Source organism: Callithrix jacchus, chromosome 8 (genome assembly GCF_049354715.1).
Source record: "Callithrix jacchus isolate 240 chromosome 8, calJac240_pri, whole genome shotgun sequence".
Taxonomy (NCBI): domain Eukaryota; kingdom Metazoa; phylum Chordata; class Mammalia; order Primates; family Cebidae; genus Callithrix; species Callithrix jacchus.
This window is the reverse complement of record NC_133509.1, coordinates 65,519,861-65,542,456: the sequence shown is the minus strand read 5'-3', so window position 1 is coordinate 65,542,456 and position 22,596 is coordinate 65,519,861. Positions and strand designations below refer to the sequence as shown.

Below are 22,596 nucleotides of genomic sequence, written 5' to 3'. Positions count from 1 at the left end.
AAAACAAACCAAAAGGAGAATTTCAAGACACATGAAAATCAGATTTCAGTATCCATAAAATTTATCACGCATAGCCATGCTTATTCATTTACGTATTTTCTACTACTTAGGTGCTACAAGGGCATGGTTGAATAGTTGTGACATGGAGTATATAGCTTGCAGAGCCTAAAATATTTACAAGGGCCCTTTACAAAAACATTTGCTGACCTCTGGTAGACATAATTTGTGTTAATAATTTGAACTTTTAATTTTGCTTACTATCTATTCTCATAATTGATGTTCTGATAAGTTATTTTAAGAGCTATGTTTATCTTTTTGATTGTCTTCATTAATTTTTTTCTTTTAGTGTATTGAGAGTGAGAACACTTGGAGAGATCTAATGAAGACAGCTTTAGAAAACCTAATTGTACTTTTGAAGGATGAAAACACAATTTCACCTTATGAAATGTGCAGCAGTGGCTTGGTACAAGCACTTCTTACTGTTTTAAACAATGTAAGTTTATCAAGTAGTAAAGAACAAAAATATAGTTTTAAAAATTATTTGTAGTTACTCCTTTGATAGGTTGAGTGGTTTTTAGTTTGTTTTGTCAAGAAATATTTAAAAGCTGAATGATGTTGGTATTTCTAATTTCTCCAGCCTTTAAGTTATATTATTAGTTTGAGCCAAATGAATTAAATAATTTTGTTTATTTTGATTTCTAAGTTCCCTAATTATAATTTGTTAAAGGTTTTGTTGACTAAAAACATTTAGTCTAAGATTTATCATAATAATTCACTGCTCTGATTTTCACATAAGTTATATAATATAGAATATGTGTGTAGACCTTAAGTACCTAAGTTATATGCATAAAATTAATGTATGAACAGTAAAAGTTTAGGAAGCTTATGTGAAAATTTGATAAATACTTGCTAATAACTTTATATATATATATATTTAATTTAAGAATGTTTCTTTATTATGGTAAAACTTTTTTCATTTATTTATTTATTTATTTATGACTTACTTTATTGCCCAGGCTAGAGTGCCGTGGCGCAGTCTTGGCTTATTGCAGCCTCTGTCTCCTGGGCTCAAATGATTCTCCTGCCTCAGCCTCCTGAGTAGCTGGGATTACAGGCGCCTGCCACCATGCCTGCCTAATTTTTGTATTTTTTTTTTTTTTTTTTTTTGGAGACGTTTTGCTGTTGTTACCCAGGCTGGAGTGCAAAGGTGTGATCTCGGCTCACCGCAACCTCCGCCTCCTCAGTTCAGGCAATTCTCCTGCCTCAGCCTCCTGAGTAGCTGGGATTACAGGCACACGCCACCATGCCCAGCTCATTTTTTGTATTTTTAGTGGAGACAGGGTTTCACCATGTTGACCGGGAAAGTCTCAAACTCCTGACCTCAGGTGATCCACCCGCCTTTTCCTCTCAAGTGCTGGGATTACAGATATGAGCCAGTGCACCCAGCTGTTTTTACCTTTATTTTAATGAAAGAATTCTTTTCATTTCAGTTCTTATTATTTATTTAAATTTGGAATGCTTCATGAATTTGTGTGTCATCCTTACCCGGGGCCATATTAATCTTCTTTATATCATTCCAGTTTTGGTAAACATGCTCCTGAAACAAGGACTACTCAATTTAATTCTTTTTAGTATGTGTGTATGCATGTGTGTTTGCACTCCTATGCATGTGCATCTGTGTTCACCATGTTGCCGAGGCTAGGCTCAAGTGATCTGGCTGCCTTGGCCTCCCAAGGTGCTGGGATAATAGGTGTGAGCCACTGTGCCTGGCCAGAGTTGATTTCTTCATCTTAATCATTGTATGTGCTGATACACTCTTAAGATTCATTTTAGGCTGGGCATGGTGGCTCATGCCTGTAATCCTAACACTCTGGGAGGTCAGGGTGGGTGGATCACTTGAGGTCAGGAGTTCAAGACCAGCCTGGTCAACATGGTGAAAACCTATCTCTTGTTAAAAATACAAAAAAATTTATCCAGGTGTGTTGGAGTATGCCTGTAGTCCCACCTACTCTCCTGTAATTCTGAGGCAGGAGAACTGCTTTAGCTGGGAGGCAAGGTTGCAGTGAACCAAGATCACAACACTGTACTCCAGCCTGGGAGACAGAGTAAGACTCTGTCTCTTAAAAAAAAAAAATCGGAAGAGATCCAAGATGGCTGATCACTAACAGCTCAGGATTGTAGCTCCCAGTGAAAGCTCAGAGAACAAGAGGACACCACACTTTCAGACGAATTGTCATCGCTCATGGACCAGCAGATTTCTAGTGGAGGAGCCCCACGGGTCGCCAGCGCAACTCTTGTGGCCGGCGCAGCAGTTTTGCCAGCGCCTTGGCGTGGCAGCTCTTCATGCAGAGTAAACGGGACTGGTTCCCTTACTGACCAGTGTTTGGAGCTCCGGGAAGGCAGAGCCACTTGTTGCGGACTCAAGATGGAAGCCAGACCAGAGATTCCCGGGCAGAAGAGCACCATCAGTCTTATCGCTGTTATTTTGGCCGGCGCAGTGGGTTGCTTGAATCCCAGCACGGGGAATCAATAAATTGGACCTCGACTCAGAAACCTAATTAGAAAGGCGGTAATTGTAAAGACGACAGATGGATAAATTTATAATAAAGGGAAAAAAACCAGCCTAAGAAGGCCGAGCATACCCAAAATCAGAACCCCTCTCCCTCTACAGGGGATTGCAGTTCCTCATTAGTAACAGAACAAGCCCTGATGGAAAAGGACTTTGTTCCATTATCTGAAGTAGGCTTCAGAAGGTGGATGATAAGAAACTTCTGGGAATTAAAAGAACTTGTTCTAACCCAATGTAAAGACACTAAGAACTTTGAAAAAAGGTTTGACGAAATGCTGAAAAGAATAGACAATATAGAGAGGAATATAAATGAACTAATGGAGTTGAAAAATACAACACGAGAACTTAGTGAAATATGCACAAGTTTAAATAGCAGAATGGATCAAGCAGAAGAAAGGATATCAGAGGTCGAAGACCAACTTAGTGAAATAAAACGACAAGACAAGAATAGAGAAAAAAGGATGAAAGGAATGAGCAAAGTCTCCAAGAAATGTGGGACTATGTGAAAAGACCCAATCTACGTTTGATTGGTGTACCTGAATGTGATGGAGAGAATGAATCCAAGCTGGAAAGTACTTTTCAGGATATTATCCAGGAAAATTTTCCCAATCTAGCAAAGCAGGACACTATTCAACCCCAGGTAATACAGAGAACACCACAAAGATATTCCTCAAGAAGAGCAACCCCAAGGCACATAATAGTTAGATTCAACAGGATTGAAACAAAGTAGAAAATACTAAGGGCAGCCAGAGAGAAAGGCCAGGTTACCCATAAAGGGAAGCCTATTAGACTTACAGCAGATCTCTCAGCAGAAACCCTACAAGCCAGAAGAGAGTGGGGGCCAATATTTCAACATACTTAAAGAACAGAACTTTCAGCCTAGAATCTCATATCTTGCCAAACTAAGCTTCACAATTGAAGGAAAAATAAAATCTTTTATGAACACACAAGTACTCAGAGATTTTACTACCACCAGGCCTGCTTTACAAGAACTTCTGAAAGAAGCATTATACATAGAAAGGAACAACCAGTATGAGCCTTTCTAAAAATATACCAAAAAGTAAAGAGCATCAACATAAAGAAGAATTTACATCAACGAATGGATAAAATAGCCAGCTAACATCAAATGGCAGTAACCCTAAATTTAAATCGACTAAATCCCCCAATCAAAAGTTACAGCCAAAACCTAACAGTGTATCCAAAGATACACAAAGACTCAAAACAAAGGGTTGGAGAAAAATTTACCAACCAAATGGAGAGCAAAAATAAATAAACAAAAAGCAGGAGTTGCAATTCTCACATTTGATAAAATAGATTTCAAAGCAACAAAGATACAGTGGTAAAAGGATCAATGCAACAATAAGAGATCTTAATACCCAGATACATAAGACCCATAACGAGATTTAGACTCAACGAGACAGAAAATTAATAAGGATATCCAGGACTTCAACTCAGATCTGGAACAAGTAAACTCAATAAATATTTATAGAGTTCTCCATTTTAAATACACAAAATATTGATCAGCCATTATTAATACCCATTTTTAGAATGAAGCAATATTCCTGTTCTCTCTCCCTCTTTTTCTTCCTCTTTCTTCCTCTCCTTCTCTCCTTTTTTTACTTTTCAACATCCTAGTTCCTCACCTCTACTCAATACATTCCTCTGAACACCTGAAAAAAAAAAATTCACTTGAACTTCAATCAATCCTATAGTCCCTTCATAAACTTTACTATTTGCATTTATTCCCATTTATTATAGTGATATATCACATATCACTTAGTAATATCTGTGGAATCATGGTTTTGATGTAGCAGTTTGTTTCTAATATTTATTTAAGTAAATAGTACTGTTAAAATGGAAAATGTTCATTCGTATATTAATGAAAGATAAAATATGATTTTACTCATTGTAGTGATAATTTTATAATATGTTAATATTTGTCTCTTAGTTTTTAATAAATTTCAGTATGATTCTTAAATATCTTTTTGTTTTGGACTTTATACTTTTTGTTTTCTTTAGAGCATGGATTTGGATATGAAACAAGATTGTAGTCAGCTGGTAGAAAGAATAAATGTTTTTAAAACCGCCTTTAGTGAAAATGAAGATGATGAAAGGTAAAACACCAAATTTCTTTGAATTTGATGCTTGTGATGTTTACACAGTTGGTATACTTCCTCTAAAATAAGTCTAGAATAGCACACAAAAGAAACTCTTATTTAATAGGAATATGACATACATGTATAATAAGAGGAAAAGTTTTGAAATTTTTTTTAATCTAGTGGAATAATTACTTGTCTGGTATGAATGAGCCGATCACTTAGTTTACTTATTCATTATTATTATTATTATTATTATTTTGTAAATTCAGACAAGATTTCACTCTATTGCCCAAGCTGGAATGCAGTAATGTCATCTTGGCTCACTGCAGCCCCCTGCTCCTGGGCTGAAATATTTCTCTTGTTTTGGCTGCCCAAAGTATTGGGATTACAGGCATGAACCACCATTCCTGGCCTGACCACTTAGTTTAAATTACATGCCTGTTTAAGATAGTTGAAAATTTGAACACTGATGAAATGTTTGATAATAAGTAATAGTTGTTCTTTATAAAAATGTAATAATATGGCTGGGCATGGTGGCTCACACCTGTAATCTCAGCCCTTTGGGAGGCTGAGGCAGGAGTTCAAAGCCAGACTGACCAACATGGAGAAACCCCATCTCTGCTAAAAATACAAAAATTAGCCAGGCGTGGTAGTGCACACCTGTAATCCCAGCCACTCAGGAGGCTGAGGCAGGAAAATCACTTGAACCCGAGAGATGGCGGTTGCAGTGAGCTGAGATCACGCCACTGCACTCCAGCCTGGTGACAGAGTGAGACTCTGTCTCAAAAAAAAAAAGTAATGATAGCATTTAAAAACAATTCTTTTGTTAGATTTATATACAAAGAATATCTCTAGATGAAATAATAAGCTCTTTAGCATTTTTTCAAACTATTTAAGAAGTGTTGAGTCCAGGCACAGTGGTTCACTCACGCCTGTAACCAGGACTTTGGGAGACAGGTGAGTGGATCACTTGAGGTCAGAACTTTGAGACCAGCCTGGCCAACATGATAAAAACCCTATCTCTACTAAAAATACAAAAATTAGCTAGGCATGGTGGTGGGTGTCTTTAATCCCAGCTACTTGGGAGGCTGAGGCAGGAGAATCCCTTGAACCCGGGAGGCAGAGGTTGCAGTGAGCTGAGATCATGCCACTGTACTCCAGCCTGCCTCCTGGGTGACAGAGTAAGACTCTGTCTCAAAAAAAAAAAGGTGAGAATTGGGTGGGGATATGGATATTAATAGATGTCATTACTAGCTAATTGCTAGAGCTGGGTTGATGAAGGTTCATTAAATTATTCTGTGTACATTTGAATGAGATTGCACTTTTAAAATAAGTTATACAATTTATTCAACTAATTGTGTTAATTTCAAATTTCATTTTTAATGAATGCATGTTATATCTTTACAGTGTATAGTAACATATTGAAGTATTACTATGTTAAACAATTTAGCTCTTTGCAAACTATTACTATTAGTCAAATATACTAGTCTCAATGGAAACTTTTTTTTTTATGTAAATTCCATAAGTGGTAATATTGTGCTAAAGGTTATAGGTGTTTTTTTTTTTTGTTTTTTTTTTAATTGAGACAGAGTCTCACTGTCACTCAGGCTGGAATGCAGTGGCATGATATCGGCTCACTGCAACCTCCTCCTCCTGGGTTCAAGTGATTCTCCTGCCTCAGCCTCCTGAGTAGCTGGGATTACAGGCTCGTATCACCACTGGGCCTGGCTAATTTTTGTAGTTTTAGTAGAGATGGGGTTTGACGACATTGGTCAAGCTGGTCTTGAACTCCTGACCTGTGATCTGCCTGCCTTGGCCTCCCAATGTGCTGGGATTACAAGCAAGAGCCACCATCTATGGCTCCCCCATTTTTTTTTAAAGAGATGGAGTCTTGCTGTGTTGCTGAGACTGAAGTGCAGTGGATATTTACAAGTGCCATAATTTTGCACTATAGCCTCAGACTCCTGGGCTCAAGCAATTCTCTTGACTAAGCTTCCCTTGTAGCTAGGACTCCAGCATGTGCCACCTTGCCTAGCTCTGCAAGACGATTTTTAAAAGTTCTTGATTCAAATTTTCACATTGTTTTCCAGAAGTGTTATAGCAATTTACTCTCCAATAATGAGAAAGTATATGTTGTGATACCCTTGCCAATAATGAGAAAGCATATGTTGTGATACCTTTGCCATCAAATATTTTTTCAAAACTTTGTTGCTTTATATTATTTTTTATTTATCAAATATACAGTAAAATTGTTTAAACTTTAAAAATAAATCCTACATCCACTTTAAATATAGTTGATAAAGTTTTTATTAGAAAAATGAATTATTTTTAAGTGAAGGAAATTGAGTTGTAAGAGTATTTCTATCTACTCAAACATAATACAAAATTAAACTTTGTAGTCATGAAAAATAGGGGCATATATTGAAGTTGATTACTGTATTTTCTGCATAAACATTTGCATACAGTTATACAAAAGGTCTTAATAATAATTACTTCTTCACAGTCGACCAGCAGTTGCATTAATTCGAAAGTTAATAGCTGTACTAGAATCTATTGAACGTCTACCTCTCCATTTGTATGATACACCAGGATCCACATATAACCTCCAGGTAACCATAAAAAAATGTAGTAGCTAGTATTGCTGAATGCATCTAGGAACGGTGTTAAACTTTTCTTTTAAAAAAATTATTTTTTTTCACGTTGGATTAAAATAAAAACAATTCTACTTAATCTTTTTTTTTTTTTTTTTTGAGACTGTTTTGCTGTTGTTTCCCAGGCTGGAGTGCAGTGGTGCCATCTCAGCTCACTGCAACATCTGCCTCCCAGGTTCAAGCAATTCTCCTGCCTCAGCTTCCGGAGTAGCTGAGATTACAGGCATGCACCACCATACCTGGCTAATTTTTTGTATTTTTAGTAGAGATGGGGTTTCTCCATGTTTGTCAGGCTGGTCTCGAACTCCCGACCTCAGATCCACCTGCTTCGGCCTCCCAAAGTGCTGGGATTACAGGCGTGAGCCACCATGCCCAGCCCAATTCTACTTAATCTTTAAAGATTTTAGCTTAATGGCTTGAAGTCTATTTGTTTTATCAAATCACTGTAAAATTATGCATTTATTCATTTAATGTTTGTTAAAAGAATTATATTTCATAGATCATAAGTGGCAAAAGATATTTTATCTGTGGAAAAAGCAGAGTAAAAGATTTCTCTTATTCTGTAATTATGAGTCAAGTTCTGTCATAGTCCATTTGGGTTTCTGTAACAAAATTCCTTAGACAGTGAGGTTAATACACAGAAATTAATTGCTCACAATTCTGGCAACTGAGAAGTCCATTATCAAGGTGCCAGCAGATTTGGTGTCTGGTGAGGGCCTCTTCCTCTTAGATGGAACCTTCCAGCTATGTCTTCAAATGGTAGATGGGATGAATGAGATCTCTCAGGCCTCTTGTATAAGGACACTAATCCCATTCATGAGGGCAGAGCCCTCCCAAAGGTTCCACCACCCAACACCACTGCACTGGGGATTAAGTTTTAACACATGAATTTTTGGGGGACATAGACATTTAGACCATGGCATGTCCCTTCTATATTGTAAACATAAGAAAAAATGTGAAGATATTTTAAGCACAATTTTTTTCAGGTCTTTCTTTATGTCATTGGTTAGGGCCAGTTGCCTAATTCCTATGAATTATATGGTTTCATAGCCTGTTCTTTGCCTTCTCTCTTCCTCCCCATATGTATATATTCATATATAGTATGTAACTTCCTATTTACATTCTCATTTATTCAATTATTTTTTTCTTTAGTAGCTGGGATCTAGATGCAAACAAACAATACATTTTAGTAATATCCTAGCCCAGAACTTTATCACATTTTTATGTGGGTTTTTTAGTGTTCTAGAAAGGCCTTCTGCTTTGAATTTTGCCTTTATCTAAATTATTCTGCATTCTACTGCATGGAATAGTTTCTTTTAAATAATAGCTTTTATTTAGTGACTAAGGGTCTATACTTGTCAAAGCAATGCAAAGCCAACAAAACTTGCCATACCTCTGAGAACCCAATACTGTTACCAATGCCACTAGCCTTCCAGACTAGAGTGCTTATCTAGAGAGTTATACAGTGCAGTAGTTGTACCTGATATTGTATACGTAAAAGATGTAGAGGACTACTTTGTGTTTTGTTTCAGACAGAATAATAGGAGCAAGGGGGACTGTTTGGTCCATCGTTTTTAAGCTTTGTTCTTGGTAAGTGAATGAGTTGGAGATAAGTCTCAAGGACAGTGCACTGATGTCTTTTATTATGCATTTTTCACTTCAGGAGATTGTGTGAGATCCAAAGAGTGGAAGGCCAGGAATGTGCTCTGTGGTAATTTTGCTGTCTAAAACTACCGAAATGCACATATAAGTCTTTAATTGTTTTTATAGGAATTAAGATTTATACAGAAATGGAACTATGTAAAATTGCTAGTCCTATACTTGTTGCTTACTAAAATGTATTGGATTAAAAGCTATTTTGCATCTTTTAAAGTTTATTAGCCTTTCATTATACTGATTGAGTATTCCTTATCCAAAATGCTTGGAACCAGAAGTGTTCTGGATTTTATACTATTTTGTATTATACTTACTGCTTCAGCATTCCTAATCCAAAATCTGAAATGCTCCAGTGAGCATTTCCTTTGATCATTGTGTCAGTGCTCAGAAAGTTTCAGATTCTGGAGCATTTCAAGATTCCAGATTTTTAGATTAGGGATACCTATCATATAGAATATATTCTAGCTTTAAAGGAGTAAGCTAATTTGCTACTTTTCAAAAACTTACCTGGAAAATTGTGAGTTATAGGTTGAAAATATGATACTTTGATTAAGAAGTTTTATAAGTTCATTTAAACTGTATATTTGAAGTTGTTTAGAAATTCTAGAAGTTAACTTTGTCTTTTTCTCGATAACCACTATAACTTAACTCAGTGACTGTTTTATAAAAGAATTTTTTCTGTTTTTTTTTTTTTTTTTCTTATTTTTGAGATCAGGTCTAGCTCTGTTGCCCAGGCTGGAGTGCATTGTGATCGTGGCTCACTGCACCCTCTGTGTCCTAGGCTCAGTTGATTCTCCCACCTTAGCCTCCCTAGTACTTGGGACTATAGGCATGCATGCTCGGCTAATTTTTTTTGTTCATTTTAATATGTAGATATGAGGTCTTACTGTGTTGTCCAGGCTGGTCTTGAATTCCTAAGCATAAGCAATCCATCCCCTTGCCTCAGACTTCCAAAGTGCTAGGATTACAGGTCTGAGTCACCCGTGCCTGGCCTAAAGAATGTTTAATAGGCTGGGTGTGGTGGCTCATGCCTGTAATCCCAGCATTTTGGGAGGCCAAGGTGGGCAGATCACCTGAGGTCAGGAGTTTGAGACCAGCCAATATAGTGAAACCTATCTCTACTAAAAATAAAAATTAGCCGAGCATGGTGGCATGCGCCTGTAATCTCAGCTACTTGGGAGGCTGAGGTAGGAGGATTGCTTGAAGCCAGGAGGCAGAGGTTGTAGTGAGCCGAGATCAATCCATGGCACTCCAGCCTGATTGACAGGAGTGTGACTGTCTAAAAAATAGAAAAAGGGCTGGGCATGGTGGCTCACTCCTGTAATCCTAGCACTTTGGGAGGCTGAGGCAGGTGGGTCACGAGCTCAAGAGATAGAGACCATCCTGGTCAACATGGTGAAACCCCGTCTTTACTAAAAATACAAAAAATTAGCTGGGCATGGGTGGTAGGTGCCTATAAACGCAGCTACTCTGGAGGCTGAGGCAGGAGAATTGCTTGAACCCAGGAGGCAGAGGTTGCAGTGAGCTGAGATTGCGCCACTGCAATCCAGCCTGGCGCCAGAGTGAGACTCCATTTCGATAAATAAATAAATAATTTTTAAAAGAATATTTGATAGAAAACAGATATTTGTTCATAATTCCACTATGTTTATACTTAATAAATCTCAGTTGTTTCGGGAAGTATCATTTCTTATAATTCTGAGAAAAACCAAGACGTTTTCTAAACTATTTTGATTGTTTTTGTGTAGATACTTACAAGGAGATTACGATTTCGGTTGGAACGTGCACCTGGTGAAACTGCATTGATTGACAGGACTGGCAGAATGTTAAAGATGGAACCTTTGGCTACAGTTGAATCTCTGGAACAGTACCTTTTGAAAATGGTTAGCTTCTGGCAAGGGCATGGTGAAATAAGCATTCTGAGCTGTGGTTTAGCCCTTTAGAACAGTAATTTGAGAAGTATATATCCAGAGTTATGATAATACACTTTGGCTTACTAATTCCATTTTTAGAACTGCTTTTAAGATAATCTTATATAGACTATAAATGCTTTCTACATGAAGTTGTTTATTATGATTTTGTACTATTGAAATCGAAAACCTTAATTCCAATCAATAAATTAATGTTAAATAATTATTCATATTAAAAATTTAAATTTATTTTAATTGACAGTTGTGTATGATAATTATGTCTATTAATTTAAATATTATATGGCCATAAAAATGTAGAAAGACTAATGATCACAGAAAAATGTTTTTGTACAGTATGATCAAGAATTTGTAATGGGCTGGGCATGGTGGCTTACGCCTATAATCTCAGCACTTTGGGAGGCCGAGGCAGGTGGATCATGAGGTCAAGCGATCGAGACCATCCTGGTTAACATGGTGAAACCCTGTCTCTACTAAAAATAAAAAAATTAGCTGGGCATGGTGGTGCGTGCCTGTAGTCCCAGATACTCAGGAGGCTGAGGCCAGAGAATTGCTTGAACCCAGGAGGCGGAGGTTGCAGTGAGCCCAGATCACGCCATTACACTCCAGCCTGGGTAACAAGAGCAAAACTCCATCTCAAAAAAAAAAAGAGTTTGTTTTATCCTATTCATTGAAATGATGAACTAAAGAAATACTCTGTGATTATTAATTGTGGGGTGCTTTGGTTGTGGGACTTTTTATTTTTCTTTATATTTTTTGCATATTTTTAAATGAGCATTTGTTGTAATAAACAATTCACATTAAAGAGACAGGAAAAAGGTAGGTAACATGCTTGAAAATAGCATTATTAAGGTGACTGTCTTTTATATTTTCTTTGATTTAGGTAGCAAAACAGTGGTATGATTTTGACCGATCTTCGTTTGTTTTTGTTCGAAAATTAAGAGAAGGACAAAATTTTATATTTCGGCACCAGCATGATTTTGATGAAAATGGAATCATTTACTGGACTGGGACAAATGCAAAGTAAGTCAGTCATTCTACTTTAAGCTGGAGTGACCATATTCACCTGATAAAAGAATTCTAGGAAGTAGAATAACATTAACACTCTGAGTATTCTGTGGCTTAAGGAATTTTGACTTGCAGATAGAAGTTAAGATTATCCAAGTTACTTTTTATGAGGAAAAAAATGTCTAAATTCTTAATTCTAGAATTGTATATAATTTTAATTTAAAACCTTGTGAAAGTGAATATATCTTAACATTGATTAATATTAACATTGAGATTATCCACATTACTTTTTTTGAGGAAAAAATATCTAAATTCCTAATTCTAGAATTGTATATAATTTTAATTTAAAACCTTGTGAAAATGAGTATATCTTAACATTATATTTAAAACCTCGTGAAAATGAAATTATCTTAACGTTGTTATTTGCTAATTTTTCTTTATTTTTGTATAGAACTGCTTATGAATGGGTAAATCCAGCTGCCTATGGACTTGTAGTAGTAACGTCATCAGAAGGAAGAAATCTACCTTATGGCCGCTTGGAAGACATACTAAGTCGTGATAATTCAGCTTTAAATTGTCATAGCAATGATGATAAGAATGCCTGGTTTGCCATAGATCTGGGCCTCTGGGTGATACCATCAGCATATACACTTCGTCATGCTCGTGGTTATGGAAGGTCTGCATTGAGAAATTGGGTTTTCCAGGTATCCAAAGATGGACAGAACTGGACTTCTTTGTATACCCATGTTGATGACTGCAGTCTCAATGAACCAGGGTTAGTTGAGGAGTCTTTGCAAGTTGGAAAACTCAGTAAAGAGCTTTGTTTATTTTTATAATTTTATACTCTAGAGCTCTCTTCTTTGTAAAATATTGAAGCAAAACTTTCTTTCTAAAAACAAATCACTTGATACTCTAGGCATTAAAAGTTTGAAACACTGACTTGACTAAAACTTTGTCAAAAGGTTTAGATTAAATAGGAGAAAGCCGAGCTGAGTATATATTTTACACTGCATCTTAGCCAAACGGCTGAGAAGCTATGAATATTTATTTTAAAAAATTGGTATATGGCTATCTGTACATATATACACACACATATATATACATATATATACACACACACATATGTAACACACTCATGGAAACAAAAAAGTATAATAAGCTTTCCATAAACTCTCCATATCATCACATAATTCTTAGGAATGTTTAACGTATTAGCAGTGGCTATTGCTGGTTTTAGAATTAAGGCTCACTTAAAATTTTTATCCTTAAATTTTGTATATTGAACTTGTTTTTAAAAGACAAGTCAGTAACTTCTAAAAGTTCTACTAACTTGTATTAATTGTACAAGAACTGGACTTCTTTGTATACCCATGTTGTATACCCAAGTCAGTAACTTCTAAAAGTTCTACTAATATTAATTGTACATTTTGGCACATGTCAAGGGGTAGATTATGTACTTAAATTGCTTTCGGCATTGGATCTGGTATGAGGAGATTCTTAACGTTAGGATTAATAGGTGATGTTTTTACCCCTTTCAAGCTTTGAAGACAAAATATTAATACTTTATTTAAAACTTTGCAAAAAATTTTAAGTTTTTTTTTCCGTCATAAGAGAATTTCTCTTACTCTTTGTAAACCATCCTTTTTTTTTTTTTTTTTTTTTTTTAAAGAGAATGGGGTCTTGTTATGTTGGCTGCTCTCTAACTCCTGGGCTCAAGTGGTTCCCCTCACCTCAGCTACCCAAGTAGCTGAGACAATAGGGGCATGCCACTACACCCAGCGTTTTGTCTTTTATCTTTGAATTATATACATCATAAATCATTAATTTTATGAATCAAATCAATATTGTACATTTAAACATTTCATTTTTAACTTCTTAACTCCTTTTTCCCCTTGATTTCTTGATTGTTGTAATGAACTGTTGAGTGAAGATGAAAGTTAGTTTCTTTTTTCTTTTTTTTTAGGAAACAAAGTTTTGTTCTTGTTGACCAGGCTTGAGAGAAATGGCACAATCTCAGCTCACTGCAACCTCTGCCTTCCAGTTTCAAGCAGTTCTCCTGCCTCAGCCTCCTGAGTAGCTGGGATTACAGGCACCAGCCACCACACCCAGCTAATTTTTATATTTTTAGTAGAGACGGGGTTTTGCCATGTTGGTCAGGCTGGTCAAACTCCTGACCTTAGGTGACCCACCCACCTCGGCCTCCCAAGTGCTGGGATTACAGGTGTGAGCCACTGCCCCCACCTGCCAAGTTAATTTTTTCTACAGGTCTCTGTTACATAAAAAAAATCTTCTCGGCCGGGCGCGGTGGCTCAAGCCTGTAATCCCAGCACTTTGGGAGGCCGAGGCGGGTGGATCACGAGGTCAAGAGATCGAGACCATCCTGGTCAACATGGTGAAACCCCGTCTCTACTAAAAATACAAAAAATTAGCTGGGCATGGTGGCGCGTGCCTGTAATCCCAGCTACTCAGGAGGTTGAGGCAGGAGAATTGCCTGAACCCAGGAGGCGGAGGTTGCGGTGAGCCGAGATCGCGCCATTGCACTCCAGCCTGGGTAACAAGAGCGAAACTCCGTCTCAAAAAAAAAAAAAAAAAAAAAAATCTTCTCATCTTCTCTATCTTGAATCATCTTTTTCATCTGTTTTAAAATATTACATAATTTTTTCTCTAACATATTAACAGGTCAACTGCAACTTGGCCTCTTGATCCACCAAAGGATGAGAAACAAGGGTGGAGACATGTGAGAATTAAACAGATGGGGAAAAATGCCAGTGGACAAACACACTACCTCTCACTATCTGGATTTGAACTTTATGGCACTGTAAATGGAGTATGTGAAGATCAGCTAGGTAAAGAGATGATAGGACGCTTTTCTAACTTACTAAAACAATTACTTTTGTAAAAAGTGATTTGGTTTTTATTTCTCTTAATTTCTGTCTGACAGGGAAAGCAGCTAAAGAAGCAGAAGCTAATCTTCGACGACAGAGACGTCTAGTACGCTCCCAAGTTCTGAAATACATGGTTCCAGGAGCTCGTGTTATCAGAGGCCTGGATTGGAAATGGCGAGATCAGGATGGCAGCCCACAGGGAGAAGGCACTGTCACAGGAGAACTACACAATGGTGAGTAGGTGCTCTGCACTATTGTGTAGAAAACTGGTAGTTAAATTGCATAAATGTATGAGTACTATGTAGAAGAACTGTTGATATCACATTATAAATAGAAAATGTAAAGAAAATAAGGGAAAATTTTAAGTTCGTGGATTTTGACTAGAAACTTACTGGTAATATTTTGGGAAGTAATCAAGCTTAGTGTAAGTTGAGTATCTTGAAGACACACTTCGGTTTTTTTCCCTTAGTTTATTATTCTCAAGCTTACTATGAGTTTTATTTTAATTTCTTTTATTTATTTAAGTCTCTTATGCTTTATTTTGTTAGTCTCAGAGGAATCAGGCAGTAATTTTTATGGTACCATAAATCATGTAGAGAAAAAAGGATTAGCATTTTTACTTATTATTTTTTAATAAAATGTGGAATAAGAAACATCATCTCTTTATCTGTTAGTAGTTTATTATTATTTCAAAATGTTTCTCAGCCTACCTGCTTTTTTGGGAGTTTGAACTTTCATGTTTTGTAAATGTTGCTATGTGAATCAGGTTTCTTTGATGCTGCACAGTTTACCAAAGTCATCATCTTAATAAATTGCTATTAACTTCAAAGTAACTATAGTGGCTAATTGTTTTCTTCAAACTATGAGGCTGATTTATTAGCACATAATTTGCCTAGACAGCAGTGGGTTTGTTTTCATCAATTTTGTATCAATTTTAGCATTAAAAAAAGTAAAATGTTTATGTTCTCAATTTATACCACATATTTAAAGAACTAGAATAAATATGACAGTGCTTAGGAGAATGACTGACATTTAATTTCATCTTTTTTGTGGTAAAGACATTTATTTGTTGAAATAAACTGTTTATATTGCTTTTAAGATTCTATTCCTTGAATTATTTTACTGCCAAACATATTTATGTAGTATCATTCCCTAATTACAAAGCATTGTAATCCAAACAGGTTTACAGTGACCTAAAATTCACAAATACCAGTAATAGTTGAGACGTCAGTTGTACCATTCAACTCAGAAATTTCACATATTCTTGTTTTTAGGCATCTTGATGATTCTTATTAAAAAGTTACTATTCTATTTCCTGTAATTGTTTTGGCCTTGAAGTATGTGACTTGATAGGAAGAGGCTAGTTAAAGACATGTGAATGCAGGTCTTTTTTCTTGGGATGGAGTCAGTTGAAGCAATTGCATAGAGAAATTAGAATCTTTTTTTTCCCCAAGATATAATGGGACAAAAGTTTTAATACAACCACCAGTCTTCACAAATTAATTTTAATACTTTGTGCCTGGAGCAGCAGCATTTTACACTGTGATGTTCCTATACACACATAAGCATTTTATTGAAGTGCAAATGTTAAAAGCAGAGTAACTTAAGCAATTGCCTATACAAAGGTAAATGGACATTGTAGGTTATTTTTCTTTTTGAATCATTTTGCTGCATAGTACATTGCAATTACATGTCAGTATAATGTTACTGATGTATATAATACATTTGAACTGTGAGGTATGGCACCTCCGTATGAGGGAGTGCTAACTTGTAAACCTGAATATTTTGAGTGATGATGATGATTATTAGCTGCCACAGATAGGAAAAAGAAATCTAGCATAGAATCTTAATTTCAGAGTTTAGCATTCAAGAAAGGCTTATTTTTGCTGATCTGACGAATGTAGAAATTTAGTTTTGGCTAACCAACATGGTGGTTCCCATCAAGTTATGCCTTTCAGTCTCTATGTCAAAGAGGATTCTTAGCTTTCAGATGCTTAACCCAATCATTTCTAATGATGGCTAGGCATTACTGACTCTTTTTTTTTCTTCTTCTTTTTTTTAATCTATCTTTTGGGTATAGAAGGAGTTGAGAGAGTATTTTTTTGGGCCAATTAATACAATACAAAAGTCATTTTTATTTGAGATTGGGATATGTTTTTGAACCTTTTCATTTTCTTACACATTTCTGTGTAGCAGAAGAGATAGTTAAATGTTGGTTCTTCAGAGATTTTTTTCAGCCTACAAAAAAAAAAAATAGAGGCAATTGAAAAATCTCATCTAAACTCCTTATATAGATTTGGGGCAGTTAAATTTTCTTTCAAAGAACACCTATGCAGATAATCTCCACAGGTAATTCAATATTATTTCCCTCTGAGCGCCATCATAAACATACATGAACTTGGTGTATGCGTGGGTGGGCATCTGGGTGTGTGGATGGGTGCGTATGTGAGCTTGGGCCCCTTTTATGTGTGAGTAAAAACTTTATAAAGGCTTGTTATACTTTAATAAAGATGCTTTTTTATATCTTATGTTTTTCCCTGAAATAGTTGGCTTATAACACTAAAATAAGCTTGTAAAATTTCTATTAATTTCCTTTTAATAGACAATTTTTTTTTGCTTTTGGAAGTTAATTACCTTTTTATAAAAGAATAACTATTATTTTTTAACTACAAGTAAATATATAGATTGAATATCATTATGCTCATTAGTTCTGTACATGTTATTAGCTTTAGCAGACAATTTCTAATAAAAGGACTCAGTATGATCTTTAAATTTTCTTTAGAATTTTCTGTGCTTATTCAAATTTATTGAACTTAATTATTTAATACAAGAGAACCAAGGAACCACTGAACTTTGAGAACACAACCGAAATGCTAACTTTAGTGTTTTATTTGAGCTAGTGACCTAAAATTTCTGTAGTAATATGTGAATATTTTAAGAGGTTAGCCCAAATTAATGGTAAGAAATTAACGGTAAGCTGGTATGTTTTTCTAGTAGAAAGAACATTTAACCACACATAATTATCTTTAGCAATTTAAAAACTTTTACTTAGATTCTGTTTACTTGCTGAAGTGGCAGTATTTTACCATGTATATCAGTCTTAAAATTCTTAAACAGTTCTTCCATTTAAGAAGTAACCAAGCCAGGTGCGGTAACTCACATCTGAAATCTCAGTTACTCAAGAGGCTGAGATGGGAGGATGATTTAAGCCCAGGAGTTCAAGACTAGCAAGGGCAACATAGCAAGACCTCATCTCTCAAAATTGAATAATTTTTAAAATGAAAAATAACCCAGTAGATTTAAACATAACCCTTGCATTGCTTTTAAATGTCATAGACTGAATAGTTCAGAAATAAGGGAAATAAAAGGAAGAACTTTAAACATTTCCCAGAAACCTTGTATACAGTACATATTTCTTGTCCTTAACATATTTTTTATCATGAGAGTTAAATAATATAGACTTTCAGATAGCTAGTCATAGTCAAATAATTGAATCCAAACATTTGCATATATTTTAGTTGGCGGACCTTGATTGACTATAGAAATTCACAAAAGGACAGCACTGATTAAAAACTGATCCCATATTGTGGAGCTACTGTCTGACACGCTCCTATCTGCTTTCTGCTGGGTCTCACAAACTCCTGTCCCTTTCCAGGCTGGATTGATGTCACCTGGGATGCTGGTGGCTCAAACTCTTACCGTATGGGCGCAGAAGGAAAATTTGACCTCAAGCTTGCACCAGGGTACGACCCTGATACAGTGGCATCACCCAAACCTGTTTCATCCACTGTTTCAGGCACAACGCAATCATGGAGCAGCTTGGTGAAAAACAACTGTCCAGACAAGACATCTGCTGCTGCAGGCTCCTCAAGTAGAAAAGGAAGCAGCAGTTCTGTGTGTAGCGTGGCCAGTAGCAGCGACATCAGCTTGGGTTCGACCAAAACGGAACGGAGATCAGAAATTGTAATGGAACACAGTATAGTTTCAGGAGCTGATGTCCATGAACCAATTGTTGTTCTTTCATCTGCTGAAAACGTCCCTCAAACAGAAGTAGGGTCATCTTCCAGTGCAAGCACCAGCACCTTAACAGCGGAAACGGGAAGTGAAAATGCTGAAAGGAAGTTAGGCCCTGATAGTTCTGTTCGTACTCCTGGGGAGTCTAGTGCAATATCCATGGGAATTGTCAGTGTTAGTTCTCCTGATGTTAGTTCAGTATCTGAATTAACTAATAAAGAAGCAGCTTCACAACGACCTCTTAGCTCTTCAGCAAGTAACAGACTGTCAGTGAGTTCTTTGTTGGCTGCTGGGGCCCCTATGAGCTCTAGTGCAAGTGTACCTAACCTGTCCTCAAGAGAAACATCTAGCTTGGAGAGTTTTGTAAGGAGAGTGGCAAACATAGCACGGACTAATGCCACGAACAACATGAATCTAAGCCGAAGCAGCAGTGATAACAACACTAATACTTTGGGGAGGAATGTGATGAGCACAGCAAGTAAGTGAGCTTTTCCTTCTGGAACCCAATGCTTTTTCCACTTGGAGGGATGCAAAGTAGGGTCTCTTGTTCTGGCTGCAGTTTTTAACTAGATCATTAACCATATTAGATAAAGCTACATCAAATTTAGCACTTCAGGAATATGAAGTTAAGTTCTCTAGAATCATAATATTTTTAAGAATTCAGATTAGGTATGATAAAGAGCCTCTTATTCTAGAAGGATAAAACAATACTTCTGATTTTCACTCTTTTATGATAAATCAAGCAAAGTTAATGAGGAAATAGATGACTATTAAATATTATCATAGTGCAGTGAAACTAAAGAATCATGAGTATAGCTTTTATTTAGACTCTACATTGATCATAGCTTCTTAAATTCAAATTCCGATCTAAGCTGCTAACAGGTCAAAGTAATTCCCTTGGAAAAGACATAGGGAATTATTTCATTGCTTGTTTCATTTCTTTAAAAATGTTAGGCATAATATTTAAAAATATAATAGTGCTATAAAAATAATTTTTAGTTGGATTTCAGTTGGGTTCCCAAAGTTGTTGCTTTTCAGGAACCATTTTATTATTAGTGTGTTTTATGATCTCACTCTTTAAAAAATATAAAACTTCGTTTTTCTAAGGTTTCTAAAATCTCACCTATTTTTACTGATTTGCTTCATTTTTATCTTTAGCTTCTCCTCTTATGGGTGCTCAGAGTTTCCCTAATTTGACCACACCTGGTACTACATCAACAGTGACTATGTCAACATCCAGTGTTACTAGTAGCAGCAATGTAGCTACAGCAACCACAGTTTTATCAGTTGGTCAATCATTAAGTAATACTTTAACCACCAGCCTCACATCAACCTCCAGTGAGAGTGACACAGGTCAGGAAGCAGAATATTCCTTATATGGTAAGTTATAATTTAAAATCAAAGTATTTAGATACTTACATAATGATGCTTTTATTAATGTTTTCTCCTGGGATATTTTTAAACTTTTGTTTAAAGATATCAATATGGAATCTTTGGGCCAGGCATGGTAGCTTACGTCTGTAATCCTAGCTCTTTGGGAGGCTGAGGCAGATAGATTACTTGAGGTCAGGAGTTTGAGACAAGCCTGACCAATATGGTGAAACCCCGTCTCTACTAAAAATACAAAAGAAAATTAGCGAGGCGTGGTGGCACATACCTGTAATCCCAGCTACTCAGGAGGCTGAGGCAGGAGAATCGCTTGAAACCCTTGAGGCAGAGGTTGTACTAAGCCAAGATTGTGCCGTTTGCACGCCAGCCTGGGCAACAGAGTGAGACTCTGTCTTAAAAAAAAAAATTAGAGCTACTGGTTGGCTTTTAAATTTTATTATTAGGTTTGACTAGACTTAATTTAGTGTTAGGTCATGAAATTTTTTAAAATATAATTTTTATTTTATATTCAGGGGATACATGTGCAGGTTTGTAACAGGGGTATATTGCATGATGTTGAGGTTTGGATTTCCGTTGATCTTGTCACTCAGATAGTGAATATAGTACCCAATAGGAAGTTTTTCAGCCCTTGCCCACTCCTGCACTCCTTTTGGAGTTGCTAGTATCTACTGTTCCCATCTTGATATCCCTGTGTACCCAATATTTAGCTCCTACTTATAAGTGAGAACATATGATAGAAGATTTTCTTTTTTATATTCTTAAAGCTGGTAGACTGTATAAGACTGCTGGGGTGAAGGATCAGAATAACATCAGTCTTATACCATCTGTATATGCAGTGCAAACTTCTGTGTTTTTTGGGTTTTTTCTTACCACAGGCATGAATGCCATACCATGTTGTGTTTTGAGAGACATTTCATTCTATGATACGGTCAAATCTCTGAAATACAGAGCATTTTAATGCTGGTAAAAAAGGGAAGATGAGAAAAAAAGTGGACATCTGTCAGTTGTAACATATCAGAGATAGAATTTCAATATATCAAGTTAGTTTATGTTCTTTTAAAGATAAATCCAAGTGGAATTGGTTTATTTTGTATACTACCGCATCATGTTAATCACATGGTGGGGCTCCTTACAAGTGTTAAAGGGTAACATATTTTATCAAATTTAAGATGTTGTTGATTGTAAGACACACTTTTTTTTTAAGTCTGAAGTTAAAAACATTGCATTTTATTCTGATTGCCATTGATTGTAAGATACATTCTGATTTTAGAGAATTACAGTGTTTTAAAAATGTAGACCTTTCAACCTGAGAAAATCATTTACAAAAAAAAAATGTGGATCTTAGAAACTAATTAAGTATAATGGCAGGCCTCTTCTACTGGCCACTAAATATTTAGTCCTGTGTAATTATTGGTCTGCAGGTTTAAGTTTCTGAGTAATGATAACTTGTCTTCTGGGTGGTCTTTAGGATAATGAGGCATTTTGTTTTTTATCCTTTGTGCAATTCTGATAGTACATTTGACATTTTCCCCCAATCTAGTAAAAACTTCTGTTTTAATCCCTTAAGTCCTCATTTTTTCAGTTTTTATGAAGAATAGTTTGTCAGCATCTTCATTTATGCAGACCAGTGTCATTTGACCAAGTCTCCATTGAAGGCAAGAGATCCTAAGAATGAATGAGATAAAAATGATTCAAATTTTTTTGAACTTCTTATGTGATAGATAGTATGGATAATATGAAAGACGATGACACATTATTCCATAGTAAATAGGCATTATATTTAGTAGTCATTGTTTTTAAGTAATCTGCCAGGTCACGTAGCTAAGCCCAGTTTTTCACTGATTTTTTTTTTTTTTGAGACGGAGTCTTGCTCTGTCACCAGGCTGGAGTACAGTGTCACAGTCTCGGCTCACTGCAACCTCCGCCTTCTAGCTTCAAGCGATTCTTCCGCCTCAGCCTCCCAAGTAGGTGGGACCACAGGCGCGTGCTACCACGCCCGGCTAATTTCTTTGTATTTTTAGTAGAGACAGGGTTTCACTGTGTTGACCAGGATGGTCTCGATCTCGTGATCCACCCGCCTCGGCCTCCCAAAGTACTGGGATTACAGGTGTGAGCCACCGCACCTGGCCAAGATTTTTTTTTTTTTTTGAAACACAGTCTCACTCTGTCACCCAGGCAGGAGTGCAGTGTCACGATCTTGGCTCACTGCAACCTCCGCCTCCCAGGTTCAAGTAATTTTTCTGCCTCAGCCTCCTGAGTAGCTGTGACTATAGGCGCATGCCACCACCCTGCACCCTGGCTGTATTTTTAGTAGAGATGATGGTTCACCATGTTGACCAGGATGGGCTCGATCTCCTGATCTTGTGATCCACCTGCCTCAACCTCCCAAAGTGCTGG

At 36.4% G+C, this 22,596-nt stretch overlaps 1 protein-coding gene and 1 non-coding gene across 51 annotated transcripts in view; one reads left to right on the top strand and one right to left on the bottom strand.

Annotated features, from left to right (window-relative positions):
• Positions 1–22,596, top strand: part of HECTD1 (HECT domain E3 ubiquitin protein ligase 1) — a 93,846-nt gene that overhangs the window by 49,414 nt on the left and 21,836 nt on the right. For 17 of the 50 annotated variants that reach the window (XM_078334661.1, XM_078334674.1, XM_035260274.3 and 14 more), the window contains exons 17-26: positions 347–493; positions 4,589–4,683; positions 7,172–7,277; positions 10,724–10,858; positions 11,787–11,926; positions 12,363–12,686; positions 14,591–14,757; positions 14,853–15,029; positions 18,452–19,288; positions 19,969–20,190. In XM_078334661.1, the coding sequence (XP_078190787.1) occupies positions 347–493; positions 4,589–4,683; positions 7,172–7,277; positions 10,724–10,858; positions 11,787–11,926; positions 12,363–12,686; positions 14,591–14,757; positions 14,853–15,029; positions 18,452–19,288; positions 19,969–20,190 (2,350 nt within the window). The remainder of the gene's footprint in view (positions 1–346; positions 494–4,588; positions 4,684–7,171; positions 7,278–10,723; positions 10,859–11,786; positions 11,927–12,362; positions 12,687–14,590; positions 14,758–14,852; positions 15,030–18,451; positions 19,289–19,968; positions 20,191–22,596) is intronic. The other 33 variants (XM_078334684.1, XM_078334695.1, XM_078334686.1 and 30 more) reach the window with 2 other exon arrangements.
• LOC118145293 (U6 spliceosomal RNA) lies at positions 1,505–1,606 on the bottom strand. Its single transcript, XR_004730419.1, has one exon. It is a non-coding gene; the product is annotated as a U6 spliceosomal RNA (small nuclear RNA).